The sequence below is a fragment of the Perca flavescens genome, chromosome 7, assembly GCF_004354835.1.
Source record: "Perca flavescens isolate YP-PL-M2 chromosome 7, PFLA_1.0, whole genome shotgun sequence".
In the NCBI taxonomy this organism is placed as follows: domain Eukaryota; kingdom Metazoa; phylum Chordata; class Actinopteri; order Perciformes; family Percidae; genus Perca; species Perca flavescens.
Window position 1 is genome coordinate 28,208,173 of NC_041337.1, and position 18,642 is coordinate 28,226,814.

The following is an 18,642-nucleotide window of genomic DNA, read 5'->3' on the forward strand; positions in this document are numbered from 1 at the left end:
GCACTACATGCTGTGTTGATTACAGAGAGCAGGAAACAAACTGAGATAGAAGAAGAGAGAGGAGCAGCGGAAGCTTTTAAGAGATACATCAGTTGGCCAAGCGCCTGGAAGAAAACCCAAACGCATTTGTTACTCTGTGACTGTAGCTGTGGCTGGCATGGAAGCTTAGGCGTGTGTGCGCGTACATGTGTGTGTCTGTGCGTGCGCTTGTGTGTGAAAGAAACATAGACAGAAAGAGGAAAAGGAAACTGAAGTTAGACAGGCAGCTGTTAGCTTTTAAATAATGTTAAAGAGTGAGGGACCTGTTAAGGCCGCGAAAATTTAAAAGTAAAAAAACCTTACCATGGCTTAGTGAGAGGTTATGGCTTTTAATGAAAGAAAGAGATGCTGCCTTAAAAAAGTATCTCAAGTCTAGGTTGGGGACTGACCAGTTGATTTTAAAAAAATCTGAGAAATAAAGTCATAGGACAGCTCAGAAGAGCTAAAGCAGACTTCTTTTTAGATATAATTAACCAGGCTAAAGGGAATAGTAAAATGATTTGGAAGTGTATTAATAATCTTTCGGGGAAAGAGCAGATTAAAAGAGGACCGATCGAACTTTACATAAACATTGACAATAATGAAACACTTACACCTGGAACCCAAGTCACTGTAAATGACAGCTTAATGGTTGCCAATATGTTTAATGATTACTTCATTTCCTCAATACTGGAATTAAGTAACCCCTCTGAGCTGCTTTTAACACCCCATGCAGCCATTGTTGGGGCCACGACTGGTGGTACCACAGGAGGATCACAATCCACCGTCGTGGAAGTACTGGACTTCGAATGTGTAAATGAAGGCAAGGTCAACGAAGTTATTACATCACTCTCGATCTCGAGAGCAAAGGACTCATGGGGATTTGATTCGCTGTTATTAAAAAAAATATAAAGAGGTATTTGCTGAACCAATTGTGCAAATCAGGAAACATAAAAGACATTAAAAATTATAGACCCATAAGGATACTTCCTGTAGTCTCTAAAGTAATTGAAAAAATTGTTGCCGAAAAGCTGATTGAGCACCTTAACTATGGAAATATGTTACACCCCATGCAATTTGGCTTCCGATCCAAACACTCCACCGGCACGGCTTGTTGTTATTTCCTTGAGGTGATCAAATCCAGTCTAGATAAGGGAGGAGTGGTTGGGGCCGTTTTTTTGGATCTACGTAAGGCATTCAACACCGTTAACCACTCAGTGCTGCTAACAAAATGTGGAATTTAAATTTTTCCGCAAACACTATTAGCTGGCTGCAATCTTATCTAGCAGACCGTTACCAGTGCGTAAGAATAAATGATAAAACTTCAACGTTTAGATCCTGTATTACAGGGGTACCCCAGGGGTCTATTCTGGGGCCATTGCTCTTCAGTTTGTACATCAATGACCTACCTTCCATTTGTGAGGACGTGGAGGTCTTGATGTACGCTAACTTTTTCTGCGGTTTTATATACACACGGTTCCAATGTTAATTTTGTTGCTGCTAAACTATCTGAGGCAATGAGTAAAGCAACAGAATGGATGAACAAGTCGTGCCTTACGTTGAATACGGAGAAGACGGTAACAATGTATTTCTCAAATAAAAAAATTCAAAGTCCACTCCCACATATTTATGTGGCTAGTTATATGATCCAAAATGTGGAAGAAGTTAAATACCTGGGAGTAATCTTGGATCCTGTACTAGATTTTAAAAAACATGTTAAAAGGGTTTGTCGTGTTTTGAAATTTAATATTGCTAACTTCAGGCACATTAGAAGCTCTTTGTCATTGGAAGCAGCAAAATCTTATTTTAATGCAATGATTTTATCGCATATATTGTATTGTATGTCATTGTGGTCTCAAACCAAACAAACTGTTTTAAATCCTCTTAGATCTTTACATAATCAAGCTTTGAAAATCCTAGACAAAAAACCTAGACGGCACCACCACTGTAGTATACTGGAGAAGTACAGTATTTTGAGCTTTGATAATTTGATCAGGTATTCTAATATTAAAGAATATTAAAATTTACAAACAGAGCCTTGAATATCCAGGGGTGATTGCAATGTTCCCAAAAGAAAATCTGTTTTTTCTCAATCAGCCTTTTCCTATAAAGCAGTCAAAGAACAGAATGGGCTTCCTAACAATTTAAAGAATATCTCAAATTTTAAAAAGCTTCTCGCGGGCAGTTAAATACCTTTTAGAACATCAGACCTGCTCTCACTAACGCTTTTTATTCCATTGTTGTGTATATTTGTGTATTGCACCTTCGGTGTAAATAGTCTATTTATATTGTCTTAACTGTCTTGTTGTATAAACATGTTATGTTTATTGTTTTTGTCATGAACTCAACTCTGTTATGTCATTATAATTGTGGAGGACTACAGATGGAAAGTAGCATAATGCTAAATCTGGTGCAGACATCTTTTTAATGTAACTGCACATTGTCCTGCTAAATAAACTAAACTAAAAAAACTAAACTAAAGGCTTTGACCTTCACTGCCTGTGGTGTGTGTGTGTGTGTGTGTGTGTGTGTGTGTTTGTACATGTGTGGTGCAGAGTGTCGTAAATCACACACACACACCACAGGAAGGTCGGTGGGGTGAGTTGTAACCACAGTTTGCGGTCTTGACAGACTTATACACACACACACACACACACACACACACACACACACACACACACACACACACACACACACACACACACACACACACACACAGGTCAAGTGGCCAGTGTGCAGAGCCTCACCACCTGCTGGAGAAGATAGGTCACATTGAACTAAGAGGAAGGAGGAGGAAAACAGACTTCATAATAAAGAGAGACTATGTACCTTTTGGAAAAAGGAAATACAAGCTTCCAACATTTCAAATGAAAAGTAGAATTTTTAAGTAATAAAATGTACCAGTGCTCAGTTCAGTACACTCGGGAGCTTGCCCGATACAGAGCTACTTTATCTGGTATGACCTGTCACTCATGGTGGCTAATGTTGGCTAAAGTTAGCAAGATATATTGTTGTTAAAATTATGTGAGTCAGTTTACCAACTTTAAGACTATTCTGTGCTACTACAGCATTTACCAATATTGTATCGCTTTTGCTGGCAACTGTTCAGCAAAATTTATGATTATTATGAATTTTTATAAAATTACACTTTTCAGATTTCAGCTTTTTTTTTTTTTTTTTTTTTTTTTTTTACCGCTAGCTATCAATTTGTACCATTTGAATGAATAAAATTAGGATTACAAAAGTTTCAATTTTAAACTTTTTATATCTATTATATTAAAAGTATAAAGTATTGAAGAAAACAATCCAGCAATATTGTTGAAAAACTGTGAATTAATGATTTTTTAGATGTTTTTTGATAACAAAACCTACACAACAAAAAAAATGATTGTATCTTATTAACCTAATTCCTCTTAACGTCCTGCCTTTAAGTGATTACGTAATGACTTACAATTGGGCATACATTAATATTTCAGCCCAAAAGGTTTATCTGTAATATTAGAACATGCAGCCAACATATACATATGCCCATCCATTAAAAGTATTTAATGTATTTAGGAGCACATGTGCGAATGCCCTAACGTTAGGATATTTTCACCCTTGCCGTTTTTTTTGCAGATTATATTCATAGCGAGTTCACACCAAAGATTTGTGATGAGAAGGGTTGAAAGTTGCAGCTACTTACAATGCTCCAGTCTACAACGTTAGACGAGACAGTGTATCCTCTCTATAGCAACAACTCTCTGTACTTCCGTTCTAACTTTTTTGTAGCTGGATATCATTTGTAGCGTCTTAAAGTGCCCATATTATGAAAAAAACACTTTTTCTGGGATTTAAGGTGTTCTTTTGTGTCTCTGGTGCTTCCACACACATACAAACTTTGAAAAAAATCCATCCATGCTGTTTTGAGTGAGATACAGTTTCTGAATGTGTCCTGCCTTCAGTCTCCTAGTGAGCTGTTCAAAATCGGCTCGGACTGTAACGTCACAGTCCGAAATGAGCTGGCTAACCACAACCGTTAGCTCGTAGCGTTAGCGTTAGCATGCTAACGCTAGCATGCTACGTCGTTCTCAATAGCAAAGCACTGCTACAACACACACAAGTTCACCATAATCTACAAAAGAACTACTTACATGTGTGCCCTCGTTTAGAAGAAGTCTCCCAGCTAATCCTGCCTTGTAACTGACCAAACAGGCTTTCTTTTACTGTCTCTAGAGTTAGCTAGCTGACATGATCTACATCTGAGCTACTGAGCATGTGCGAGTGTACACCATGTAAAACTATTCTGGTACAACCTTAAAATACAGTTATGAACCTGAAAATGAGCATAATATGGGCGCTTTAAAATATGAGTGACGGTAGTGTTAGTGAAATACTTGCTACAGCTGGAATTTTAGTACTGATGAAAATGACAAAAACTATTTTTTATTTCTCTGATTCACCGCCTCTCCCTCTGTTTAGTCACTCTCTAGCTCGCTCGGCCATATACCGTGTTTTTGGGGCGCACGTTAAGCCTCCGTCTACAACTCTGCCATTTCCACCAGCTGACACTTTGTAACATAGAAATAAAATGGATTATGGATCATTTTATTTCTATAGTTTGTAGGTGACTTGACCAGCTGACTTCTCTATTGGCTGTTGAAACCGGTGACGTCTCTTACGTTCTAAAACCAGCATCTGAGGCCTTGACGAGCTGAGTTGCAGCCATGTCAGTGTATGTATATATGTCAGTGTTTATATATATATATATATATATATATATATATATATATATCACAGCAACGCCATCAGCTGGCTCGAGTCAGACAGTAACTGAACCTTGAACCATACACTGTTTGAAGCAGTTTTAAGTATACATAATAATGTCATTATTAAATAAATACAGTTTGAAGCAGAAATTATTACAAACCTAGTATACTTTTTGTATACAAATAAATGAAATCACCTTGCTTTTAAATGTATCCTTGTATCTCTTATTAAAGAAAAACTAATTATTTGACAGCCTACATGTTCATTGCGCCCCTACAATTCTTTATGCGCTTAAGAGCACACATGCTCCTTGGGAAGAGAGTTACCATTGAGCCCTGCTGTAAACTCAGAAGTTTAAAAGTGTCAGAGGGGTACAATGGAATAGCACTGAATACTGTGCTATAGATGCATGTCCTCCCAAAATATCCTGTTTCTGTCAACTATAGGGGCAAAACTCAACTTGAAGCTATTTATGACTTTAATTGTATAAACCAACATGTTTTTCAGCTTCAGTACACGTCCTATATCAGTGCAAAAGTATAGGTCATAAAATTCTTTAATCTTTTGAATTTAACGTTCACAGGCTTTTGCTTTTGTGGCTTTTTACAAGTTGTAATGCGCACACACACACACACACACACACACACACACACACACACACACACACACACACACACACACACACACACACACACACACACACACACACACACACACATAAGGTGGCTTATCAGAGTATACGAGAGGCTAATTAGCCAGTCATTAGCCAGGTTTCATCTTACCAAGGCCACTATGAGTATGATTGTCACTGTGATCTCTCTCTCTCGATCTCTCTCTCTCTCTCTCTCGATCTCTCTCTCTCTCTCTCTCTCTCTCTCTGTGTCTTATCTTCCTCTCTCTGCCTCTCTTCTTATCTCCACCACCTCTCTTTTTCTCTGGTCCACGAGGTGAACACACAGGAAGGAGGGGTCGTACAGAGCTGCTGCTGAAAAGCGTCTGAAGTCTAAGACGATATTGAGAGCTTTTTAAAAATGTAATCAATTCAGTTTCCAAAAACTCAAAGATGGAGAAGGACAAAAGTTTGAAGCAGAAAAAGTTTGGCCATAATTTATCTCCAAGCTCAACTCCATAAGGAGAGCAGTCTGGTTAAGTTTTCTCATTTTTCATGCTCTTTATTCACTCTAAAGACCCGAGGAGGAATTTTAAGGGCAATCTTGAGAGAGAATTTTGCAGGCCAATGGATTTTCTCTGAGCCTTTGTATTATATAATGCTAGCCTGGGTTTACTTAGATACGTTTCCGCTGCAGCCAGGCTATTCATAGGTTGACACAGTTTGGTAAAAAAACATTTCACCATTATTATTGTAAATGTCAATCTTTAAATGCTAGCTGTATTTAAACTACATTTTCTACATGTCTACATTTCTAACATGTTTCAACAGTTTCTTTATTCCAATGTTGAATGTGAATGTTGCATTCTGACATCTAACTTCCCACATCGTGACACCGCCCAGTTTAACACATAGTGGCATGAGGTGTGCCTAGATCTGCATGTCAACAAGATTAAGACACAACAACCATAGCGTGCAAATGTTTGTGTCAGCATTTCTACTTTCCTCACACGTGCCAACACAGTAGGCTTATTGCTAACTGCTAGCTAGTGTTAAGTATGCTAGCCGCTTTTAGCAAGCAAGCTACAACAAACATATTTGTATTATGATATTCAAAGAAAGCATTAGGATTAGGGCTGGGTACCGAATTCAATACTTTTTAGGCCCGGACTGAATTTCCTACTTAATATCGAGTATCGAAAAATGCTTGTTATTCTATACCAAATTTCAATACCTAAGGAGTAATCAGCATCAGTGGGCCAATAAGCATGAAGCATGCTTTTACCAAGATCTAATAATGTTTGTGATTGGCTGTCTAACGTTACACATTGTAGAGACACACAGGAAAACTCTACGTTACACAGAGACGGGGCTCACGTAGTAGGAGCAGAAAAATAAATAAAAAGATTTGTGCCGTAATGTGTAATGGTGTAATTTCATTTTGTTATTGGTATCGAAAAACGTAGCGTTTAGGACCCGGTATTGAAGTCACGGTATTGGTGTTGTACCGGTATCAACATTTTTTGAACGATACCCAGCCCTAATTAGGATACAGATACTTTTTGACCCTCAGTTTAGACCGCAAACATTAGCACTCATGTGACACTGAAGGGACAGTCTATAGCCGGTTCCATCTGGTCCGAGCTTTTCAAAGTGTTGAGCAGCAAAGGATCAGTCTACTCCCTCTTGAATTATGGACAATGGTTGTTACTTAACTGTTCTCTTTAACCAAGTTTGTTTGTAAAAAAAAACAAAAAAAACCCCGAGACAATCTATGTTAAAATTTCTGCGGTCTATGTTTTGAGCTCACTCATCACAGTGTCTGACCAATCATGTCCAACTGTCACATATCTTTTTTGATAATCAATACAGCTTGGGGAAGACATTAAAGAAAAAAATTGTTAATGTCACATAGGTTTTTGCATATAGCCAACCACAGTTGCTATATGACTAGCTGCCAATAGTAGCAGAGCTAATCTAGGGATGTTTGTTCTTTAAACTGATGCTCCCCAACAGTAGAAAGAGTTGCTATTGTTTATTAGTTTAGTCCAGTGAGAACTGTTGTCCATTGTACACGTTATTTTCGATGATACTGGTGATTTTGACAGACACCTCTTGGCTCAAATTGTCCAACCTTCAAAAGTGAGCCTAGTGAGCTGAGGAAATAGAAGTGCGTAGTTCAAAAAGATCTTTTTTTCAACAGATGATACATTGGCTGTATGCCTGGTTTTTCTCCAGCCTATCAAGTCAAACTATTGAGACACAGAATATACTGACCTGATGTAACATCTGAAATTTGATATCAGATTTGAGCATGCCTTCTTTAGGATTTAGGTTAAAAAACAGCAAAATAGTCTGTAAAGGATGCAAAAGGGGAACTGAAAAGGAGGCCAAAGGTTTATCATCCTCAATTTCAAAAATGGACTGGATAGGGTGGTTTTAGGCTGTATTGAGTGAAAAACATTGCTTGGAATAGCTTCAGGGCAAAGCAAGCAATCATTTATATATTCTGGGTTTGTATGTGCATATTTATGTGCATTTCCCAGTTGTGGAGCCTGTGCTATACTGATCCAAATACTGTGTATTACTAAAACTCACTATCTGTTGTGGCTCGAATGTGGAGAATTTTTTTAACACGTAATCTTGCACACAGAGATGTGGTCTGTTAAACTGCAGCAGAACGGCAATGCTATTCACATAGAGAGGCGCTGTGAAGGACTACGGGACATTATGTAAGTTTGTGCTTCATCTTAGTCAGCCATATCAATGCAAACCAGTTCATAGGATACTCAATGACAAACTTATGTTGCCTATATCTACTGCATTTGGTTTTCCAGTAATGCAGGGTAACCATCCTATTATGAAATTAAATCCGTAGGAAAGACTAACTTGAATTCCACTGCATATTCTTGGGACATGCTGTATGTATACTTTGGTTTTTCTTCATGTCTTGCTGAAAGTTGGTCTTGTTTACAGTTTGATTTGTGTACTTAAAGAAATACATTTTATATTTAACATATTGTGTACATATCCTGGTTTTATTTGATTATCATATGTAACAAAGCAGTATAGCTGAGATTAATCTAGATTGTTATCAGTGAATCAAACTAATTGTGAGAAAACCTTTAAAATAATAAAGCAGTGTTATGCCAGACACTCCTTTTTAGCGGAACTAATAATCATACAGGACATTGCTGAGAACATACACACTGATTTGAAAATACAGAACTTCAGTCAGTAGGGAGGAACAACATTGTATTTCTCAACAACCAAACGTTAATAAATAAAAGTTGTTAATCCTACGCACCTGTTTGCTTGCGAACTCAGCCAGTAAATTTCCTACTGTCCATCTTTGAAGGCTGAACTTTGTGTCATGAATGGGATTAAATGGCATCTAAATGTAGGGAAAACCTGTCTTGTTTTAATTAAATGTGTGATAACGAATTGTAAACATCCACATCAATTTTCAAAAGGAGAGAGCCTGAATTGGAATATGAGGCAACTAACACTGGAGGAATCAACAAAAAGACCCCAAAACACACTTTGTGGCGCTGTAAACATTTTCTGAAAAGCATAAATTAATGTGCATTGCTAGGGTTTAAACAAGCACTTACTGTAGTAACAACAGCAGGCTTGTTATTCTAGTTTACTCTTCATAATATGCCATGGCGCGGAGGAATGCCATTGTGGCGTCAAGGACTGTTTGTGGACAGAATGCCACATAAAGCAGCTGATATTTTAGGTTGTTTCACTTAGCTGAATAAGTTATTTGTGTGGACAGAGAGGGGATTTTTCTCTTTCAGTGCAGTTTTTTGTGGGTTATAGATTTCATTTTAGTTTAGTGTCACGGCGAACTGTGATTCTTTTATTTTGATTCACTGCGAAAGAACTGTGATTCTTTCACATTCTGTTTTGCTGTTCACACTGTTAATGTTGGTTATCACTTTGACAATGCAAAATAGGGAATATTTAAAATGTACACATAATCAGAACTAGGCGTGGTGTTCTTGTCAATATCTGTTATTTTAAAGTTTTAAACCTATTAATTGGGTAATTTATTTACTTTTATGTATAGTTGATAGGAAGCTGGTAAAGCCTGGCACTGCGTTAAGCCTTTTCTTCAAGGCTAAACAAATATTCAGATCCATTCTTTAAGCTACATTGTTCAGCTCTACAAGTTTTTTGTATTGAGCTAGAAATTATCCACTGTGATGCAAACATGCACCATGGGCCTGGATGGGTTTGTTGTTATTCTTGTTATTGTGGACTGAGACAGAAGAGCTATCCTCCTATTCTGTGTGGTGGCCCCTATAGTTATAAGCGGTAATGCAGGTGTGTTTTTAGATCTCAATTTCACTTGTTTTTGATATTTTATTGTCTGTAGTCATCACTGTTTCCTTTGTTTGTTCGACCATAGTAACCATTTACTCGTAATGCTAGCAGAGACCGGAAAAACAGTACGCCGCTTCATAGCTATCCTCTTTGGTGGACCGACCCCTGCTGGGTGATGCGAAACGCTTCATTAACTGCGTGCCGCTGGCTGGTGATTTTTCCCGGGAAAGTTGCCACAGACACACAGTTACTGCAAAATGCAAGTGCTTTCATAAGTGGGACAGTCACCATTGTGTTACCTCATTTAGATGATAGTGACTTAATAGACATGTACAGTATTTCAATGAAAATCTGCGAGATTATTACTCTAAGTAATCTATCATGTATTGAAATAGACCGTAGTGAGCCAGAGCCGAGCAGAGATGATGCTGACCTTGGCTCCCTGTTTTCTCTCTGTAAAGAAGATGTGCCATATCGTAATAAATCCCTAAATGTTATTAATGTCTGAAGGAGGCAGAGCAGTGAATGAAAATCTAATAGGACGTGTTTGGCTCATTCCAGAGTTAATGGTGTTAATCTCTGAGAGAAAAGGGGGCTTTGGCCCGAGAGTTGAGGAGGGGCCTTTAACAGGGCCATAGACCTGTGGCACCCTGCCAACAGTCACTAATAGAGCCATAAAGCAATTACCAGGAAATACTGGGAGAGACGGATGGAGGGAGAGAGAGAGAGATGGATTATAGGACAGAACTAAGGAAAGAAAGGATTTACAGTATGTTGAGTGGGAGGATGGAAAGAAAGACAAAAGGAATGTGAAAATCATGAGGACAACAAGAAAAGTGATGGAGGGAAATAGGATTTGTGCCATTTGATATGACCATTAGCTGATAATCAGTTTGTAGAGAGAGAGACTATTTCATCGACAAAGTAATATACAGTGGTGTGAAAAAGTGTTTGCCCCCTTCCTCATTTCCTGTTCCTTTGCATGTTTGTCACACTTAAGTGTTTCGGAACATCAAACCAATTTAAACAATAGTCAAGGACAACACAAGTAAACACAAAATGCAATTTGTAAATGAAGGTGTTTATCATTAAAGGTGAAAACAAATCCAAACCATCATGGCCCTGTGTGAAAAAGTGATTGCCCCTAAACCCTAATAACTGGTTGGGCCACCCTTAGCAGCAACAACTGCAACCAAGCGTTTGCGATAACGTGCAATGAGGCTTTTACAGCGTCCTGGAGGAATTTTGGCCCACTCATCTTTGCAGAATTGTCCTAATTCAGTTACATTAGAGGGTTTTCGAGCATGAACGGCCTTTTTAAGGTCATACCACAACATCTCAATAGGATTCAGGTCAGGACTTTGGCTAGGCCACTCCAAAGTCTTCATTTTGTTTTTCTTCAGCCATTCGGTGGTGGACTTGCTGGTGTGTTTAGGATCATTGTCCTGCTGCAGAACCCAAGTTCGTTTCAGCTTGAGTACTTGGTCGGACATTCTCCTTCAGGATCTCTTGGTAGACAGCAGAATTCATAGTTCCTTTTATCACGGCAAGTCTTCCAGGTCCTGAAGCAGCAAAACAGCCCCAGACCATCACACTGCCACCACCATATTTTACAGTTGGTATAATGTTCTTTTTATGAAATGCAGTGTTCCTTCTACGCCAGATATACTTGGACACACACCTTCCAAAGAGTTCCACTTTTGTCTCATCGGTCCACAGAATGTTGTCCCAAAAGTCTTGGGGATCATCAAGATGTGTTCTGGAGAAATTGAGACGAGCTTTGATGTTCTTGCTCAGCAGTGGTTTTCTCCTTGAACTCTGCCATGCAGGCCATTTTTGCCCAGTCTTTTCCTGATGGTGGAGGCATGAACGCTGACCTTAACTGAGGCAAGTGAGGCCTGCAGTTCTTTGGACGTTGTTGTGGGGTCTTTTGTGACCTCTTGATGAGTCGTCGCTGCGCTCTTGGGGTAATTTTGGGGCCGGCCACTCCTGGGAAGGTTCACCACTGTTCCATGTCTTCGCCATTTGTGGATAATGGCTCTCACTGTGGTTCGCTGGATTCCCAAAGCTTTGGAAATGGCTTTATAACCCTTTCCAGACTGATAGATCTCAATTACTTTCTTTCTCAATTGTTCCTGAATTTCTTTGGGTCTCGGCATGATGTGTAGCTTTTAAGGATCTTCTGGTGGACCTTACTGTGTCAAGCAGCTCCTATTTAAGTGATGCCTTGATTGTGAACAGGTGTGGCAATAATCAGGCCTGGGTGTGGCTAGAGAAATTGAACTCAGGTGTGGACAACCACAGTTATAGTATGTTTTAACAAGGGGGCAATCACTTTTTCACACAGGGCCATGATGGTTTGGATTTTTTTTTTTTTTTCTCCTTTAATAATAAACACCTTCATTTACAAATTGCATTTTGTGTTTACTTGTGTTGTCCTTGACTTTTGTTTAAATTGGTTTGATGTTCCGAAACACTTAAGTGTGACAAACATGCAAAGGAACAGGAAATGAGGAAGGGGGCAAACACTTTTTCACACCACTGTATATTGCAGATCAGATAGTACCGACTGCCTGGCTAACCCCAATCTGTTGTATGTGTGTGTATGCATGTCGTCATACTTAATATGTTCACAGGATGTTTTGTTTACCTCTGCTAAAGAAACATGTCAGACGGAATAAGTACATTTAGAAATCGAGCTTGAGCCGCATATCGTTCGTCACTTGCTTCTAGCCAAATACTGTGTCTTTATAGATTTGAACTGTATATGTGTGCGTGTGTCAATGTGTTTTCAGATTTGTATGCACCTATTTAAAGCAGTCAGAGTACTTTGAATATTCAAAGTGGTACCAAATGTTTTCTGGCTTATCAGTCATTAAATTCAGCAGCTGCATGCATTTTGTATTGTTCTGCAGTCACGATACAGCCTTCCTCCAAATACATTAGATATAAAAAAACTACAGAGTATTAAGACAAAGGGATGATCCCTTGTGAGAAGATTTGTGTTGTTATGTTCATAGAAGTCAAAGTAAAAAATAGTCTGTGTGATAGAATGGATCAGTATTTTTAAGTCACTGCTGCTTTGTAGCCTTGTAGCCTTTTCTTCCACTTTATTTCCTTTAGAGCTTGTTGCTTATTTTATCATTCCAGTGTTGGCACATCTACTTTATTATATTTAACGGTTGTATACTTCTTATCCTTTATTAAATATACCGATATGTTCAGCTTTGCAAAAAAGCACCAGTATTGCAGAGAAATTAATGTGTCACAGTATAGTATAAAATTAGTATAAAAAAGAACCCTGAACAGGAGACAAATGAAATAAGTTCAACATATCTGCAAATTCTTTAACGTTTTTTTAAGAAAATGAGGTTCAATGTCTTAAAATGGTAGCAGATGGCTGGGCATTTTTATAGTGTAAATTCATTTATGCGACTGTGTGTGTGTGTGTGTGTGTGTGTGTGTGTGTGTGTGTGTGTGTGTGTGTGTGTATGTGTTTAAATATCTGCAGGGTGCAAGTGAACAAGAGACAACCACAAAGAGATAAATGCTGAGTGTTTCTTCTACCACCTCTGTTAACACACATGGTAACTGTTACCATGATGAATTCACACTGTTTTTTTTTTCACTCAGGCGCAATGATGAGGTGACCCACATTAAGATCCAGAACTCAGGTGACTACTACGACCTGTACGGAGGTGAGAAGTTTGCCACACTGGCCGAGCTGGTGCAATATTACACCGAACAACAGGATCTCCTGCGCGAGAGGAACGGCCATGTCATCGAGCTCAAGTACCCACTCAACTGCAAGGACCCGACCTCTGAGAGGTGCCGACGAACAAGAACACCCACACGTGCAAATAAGATCACTTTGCATACAGCTAAGCACTGTGGATAAACACAGGCAGACCGACACACACACACACACATATATATATATAAAATATAATATAATATAACGAATCTAAGGTCAGCTCGATATGTTGCCCTTATCTCATAAAAACTGTGCGGAAGTTTCTCCCTGGCCACAGACAGTTATTTTTATTTCTTACAGCTTCAGGGTTGTCAGACTGTAAAGCCTCATCCTGCCATGAGAAGCATCTAAACCACTTGAGAAATGTTATTAGTCTAGCTTTCAGTGCAGTCACAGTATCCTGTTCTGGCCTAAATGCTGCTTGTGAAGCATTTTTACCCTGCAGAAAACAAAACTCTCTTGAATATAATTTGGGGCATGAAAATTGTTACATTTATTATTATGCATTCAAGTTTTGAATCCTCATACTCATGCTTTTTAAACATGTTGAACCTAAAGAGGCAGTTTTGAGATATGTGTAGAATTGTAATTGAGGTCTGGTGGGGGAAGCCACTGATAAATGACAATAAATGTACAGTTGGGAAAAATAGCATCTTAACATATTTTAATATTCAGAAGGTAAATTCCTATTCATAAAGGAACAAGTGATCAGATCTCCTTCACGTCTTAAATTGAACTTTTATGAGCCACCACCACAGGGCTACTTGATATGGTTAAAAATTAACATTTCAAAATTGATAAAAATTTTGTCTCCTCTTGATATATCTGTGCCTGGAGCTTAATGCCACCCAAAACGATTGTGATTGGTTTAAAGAAATGCAAATAACCCAGAGCGTTTTTTTTCCTCCTATCCTAGAATGTATGTGCGGTGGAGCCAGACCTTACTCTGCAGCGCTGTGTAGTAAGGTCTGGCAATGCGAGACTACCAAATGGCTAATTACATATGTCCTTTTTAGCTCTGTTTTGGTCTCCACCAGCTCTAGACAAATATCCTGTTCTTTAGCTGCTTAATGCTTTACTATGTTCACATGCTAGTTGATTACTTTGTCTGCTGTTTAAGGGTGGATAAGTAGCTTTTAGTGCATTTTTTTCTGCCGCTAGAAAGAAGGTTGATGAGAGTCCAAAACAGTAAGCAATGAACTGAAAGAGGTTAACACTCTGTAGAGCTGAGGGCAACTGCAGTCACGTGATCATTTTGTGTGATTTTTCTCACAACTAGCGACAATTCTCACATTACACATAAATGTTTATTTAGTGCATTTTTAAACTAAATGTACTTAGAGTTTGTTCAGAAGCATCACTTTAAGCAACACCATTTATAAAAAGTTAGTGCTAAATGATCACTACAACGCAATTCTATTGAGAGCAGATAGACGATAACATTAAATAACCAGCAAGTAACGGAAGGGCAATGGGAAAGAATCGGCCATTAGATCATTTAGCAATAACACATATATGTTTACACATACCGTTTGCAGGGACTAGGGAGGATGCATTATTCTGTACACATCCACTCCCACACATGAAACTCAGATGCACTTCACATCCACATGCATAAATAGTAGCATATTCCCAAATGCATCTTCAAACAACTAAGAGGGTGGTGCTGCTCAGAAAGTATGCACACGCTAACATCCTTCTAGAGAGTATACAAAGGTTGGACGCAGCTATACACTTCATCACACCTACACACACTCATTGAAATGGGAGACTAATGCAGCTGGTGTATTAATGCCAGGAATCCATGCATACAGGAAGCATTTCAGAAAGCTAGATAATCATATTCATATCATCATTTGCAAATCATAACTTTTGTTACAGTTTTCTTTTCAACCCATCTGCACTTTGCGATGTATATATCTAAGTTTCTATTTAGGTCTAAAAACAATTTGTGATCTATGGTTATGGTTTATGTGGTTTTTACATTCTACATACATCTCTTGTCAGAGCCTCCTACACGTTCATGCTCACCACATAGGAAAAAGAAAACGCACACATGCAGGTTTTTCATCTTACCATCAGCAACTGAGTAAGGCATGATGAGAGAGGCAACTGAGTGTAGCAATGTATGAAACACTTTGATTCTCGAGTAGGAGTCTACGCTCACAATGCATGAAGCATATTGCTTTTCCTCCCCCTCAGTTGGTCAACTTTCCGTCTTAGCTCTTGTTCCTTGTCTCGATAATCTGTCCACCTTGAAACAGCATCCAGCTTGAGGCTGAGCTTCTCGATCTCCACAGGATTTGAAGAAGCAGATGGTGAACTCAGCCAGTGTGAAATTTGCATCACCTGAAACCCCGAATGTCCTAAACATCACTTATCATTAAAGTGGCTGTAATCAATATTTTTACAATGACACTGTTATCAAATGACAATGTGAAAACAAGGCGACTACTGTCACTCGTAGTGATGAACCTACAGAGAATTATCATCTGAATCTGCAGATCCCCTTGGCTTTACGGAGCTTTGTGGTGAGTTTCAGCTCGTAGTTTAGCTGTCTGGCTGCCACTTTACTGTTTTGCTTGACTCTCGCTGCTCTCATAGCATCACTTTCGACTGTAGCAGGCAGCTGTTTTCAGTTAAAAAGCTCTAAAAACCCGCTGTACACTATCGGCTCAGCACCAAACAGCAGAAAGACACAGTTAGCGACTAGTTGGAGAGTATAGTGGAACATTTAGCAGCTAAAGAGCCAGATATTTCCCTCAGGAGTTAAGAGTTAAACAGAGAGTGAATACTGGACTTAAATGTATCACGTGGCCAGAAAAATAACTTTAACAAAATGCTAATGATGCTCCGTAACAGTTGGATGTGTAAATAAGCAACTGTTTGCTAACAGGTCTGCTAATCATTGTTTTCACAACTTGTTTCTGATGTCCCCAAGTGGCCAAATAAATCAGTTATTGTATTGTAGTAATAATAATAATAATAATAATAATAATAATCTAGTAATATATAAACTTAGTTTTCAGGATTTATAGTTCTTAGCATGTATATTGATTATTTGTTGATTTCCATTTTGAGGAATTGCCAGAAATGATATGATATCCTTCAAGTTGTTCATTCAAGCTGTCAGATGTCATTGAATATTGTTTCTGGATTCATGTGTTGGTATTTCACAGTCTGTCCTCTCATTCCTGTCCAGGTGGTACCATGGGCACCTCTCTGGGCGAGATGCAGAGAAACTGCTGACAGACAAAGGCAAAGCTGGTAGCTTCCTGGTACGGGAGAGCCAGAGTAAACCGGGGGACTTCGTACTCTCAGTTCTCACCAATGAGGAGAAACACGAGAATGTGGACCGCAAGACCAAGGTCACCCACGTTATGATACGCTACCAGGTGAGGTTACTCTCCGTCACCACTCGGACTACCTAAGCATACTGTTGGTGCTTTGAGTCATGTATTTGTGAGCAGGTCATGATTTGTTTTTGCAAAACACCCTTCAGACTAGGGCTACCTATCATTCAAAAATATTCAATACCGATACCAATACCGTGACTTCTACACCGGTTCCTAAACGATAATTTTTTCGATACCAATTTTATATAACAAAACTAAATTACAACATTACGGCACAAATCTTTTTATTTATTTTTCAGCTCCTACTACGTGAGCCCTGTCTCTGTGCGTAACGTAGAGTTTTTCCTGTGTCTCTCTACGACGTGTAATGTTAGACAGCCAATCAAACACATTATTAGATCTTGGTAGAAGCATGCTGCATGCTCATTGGCTCACTGACGCTGATGAGATTTACTCCTTAGGTATTGAAATTGGGTATTGAATGACGAGGCATTTTTCAATACTCAATACTTTAGAGGCAATTTGGTCGGTGCCTAAAAAGTATTGAATTTAGTACCCAGCCCTACTTCAGACCATCTGTTACTGTAGTTGAACTGTTGATTTTTACTTCCAGCAGGACGGTAAATACGACGTGGGCGGCGGTGAGAGGTTCGACACCCTGGCTGACCTGGTGGATCACTACAAGAAGAACCCCATGGTGGAGAAAAGTGGCATCGTAGTGCACCTCAAACAGGTATGGAAGAGAAATAAAACAAACAAAAGCATCCAGTCTGGTGAATCTTTTGCATACAGTACCTTGACGGCATGGATGGTGTTGCAATATGGTTGTTAACTCAAACCGCATTAAACATTTTATTTTCACACTTTTTGCTCTGTTGACTAATTACATTTCTGTGTCCCAACGTGCCAACGACAGCCCTTTAATGCCACGAGAATAAATGCAGCCAACATCGAGAACCGGGTACGAGAGCTCAACAAAGTAGCAGACAACTCTGAGAAACCCAAACAGGGATTCTGGGAAGAATTTGAGGTATGTAGGCTCAAAGCTGTCAGCACCAGAATGTTTCCTTTGAATCATGATTTTTTTTGAATTTAATATTGTTGATCATTTTGAAATTCCAGTCACTTTAACTCTTAAACCCTACTGTCTCGATGGTGGGCCGCTGTTCAAACCACAGAACTTTACTTCAAATTCTAGTGCAGATCCCAAAATTCCCGAAGATAACAAAAATATTTTAGACTAAATTCCGTGAGGAATGATGCAGACATATAGAATATGTCCATTTGATGGAACAGGTCAGCCATAAAAACAGTCTTGGGTTTAAATAAAATCAAATCATTTAGCTTTAATCATAAGCAGAATAGAATAAGATGATTTAACAGTTTTAATACTGTAAATGAGACACTGGTTAAGAGCTGGATGACTCAAATCATATGTATGAGAAATGACTGGAGAAACTGAGTCATGCAAATTACTCTTTCGAGTACCATCTGTCCTGGGATGCCACATTTTTGCCAATGGAAAGTGTGAAAGGAAGACGTTTTCAAGTTGTTAATAGCTCTTGTACAACACACCCCTTTCAACACAATATTTATGTTTTAGTTTTCAATTCTAACTTTGATGGCTTTCTTTCTTTATTTTTCATAAGTCATTTGTGTCGTGGCAGCGAGACAAAAATCTCTTAAAGTATTGTCACACTTTTTATGCTCAGAGCATGGTACACAAGACAAAGGTTAGTTTACTTACTTATTTACTTACTTACATGCACACCGATGGGAAGCGGTTATTTCTCTTTATACCTTGGCTTAGTTCTCCCCCTCTG

The 18,642-nt window shown here is 38.8% G+C and overlaps 1 protein-coding gene across 3 annotated transcripts in view; it reads left to right on the forward strand.

Moving 5' to 3' along the window:
* Window positions 1-18,642, forward strand: part of ptpn11b (protein tyrosine phosphatase non-receptor type 11b) — a 52,351-nt gene that overhangs the window by 20,693 nt on the left and 13,016 nt on the right. For 2 of the 3 annotated variants that reach the window (XR_003693008.1, XM_028583480.1), the window contains exons 3-6: window positions 13,343-13,537; window positions 16,666-16,858; window positions 17,433-17,552; window positions 17,736-17,849. Coding sequence is in view for 2 of the 3 variants with exons in the window: in XM_028583480.1 (XP_028439281.1) it covers window positions 13,343-13,537; window positions 16,666-16,858; window positions 17,433-17,552; window positions 17,736-17,849 (622 nt within the window). In the remaining variant the exon portion in view is untranslated. The remainder of the gene's footprint in view (window positions 1-13,342; window positions 13,538-16,665; window positions 16,859-17,432; window positions 17,553-17,735; window positions 17,850-18,642) is intronic. The other variant, XM_028583481.1, reaches the window with a different exon arrangement.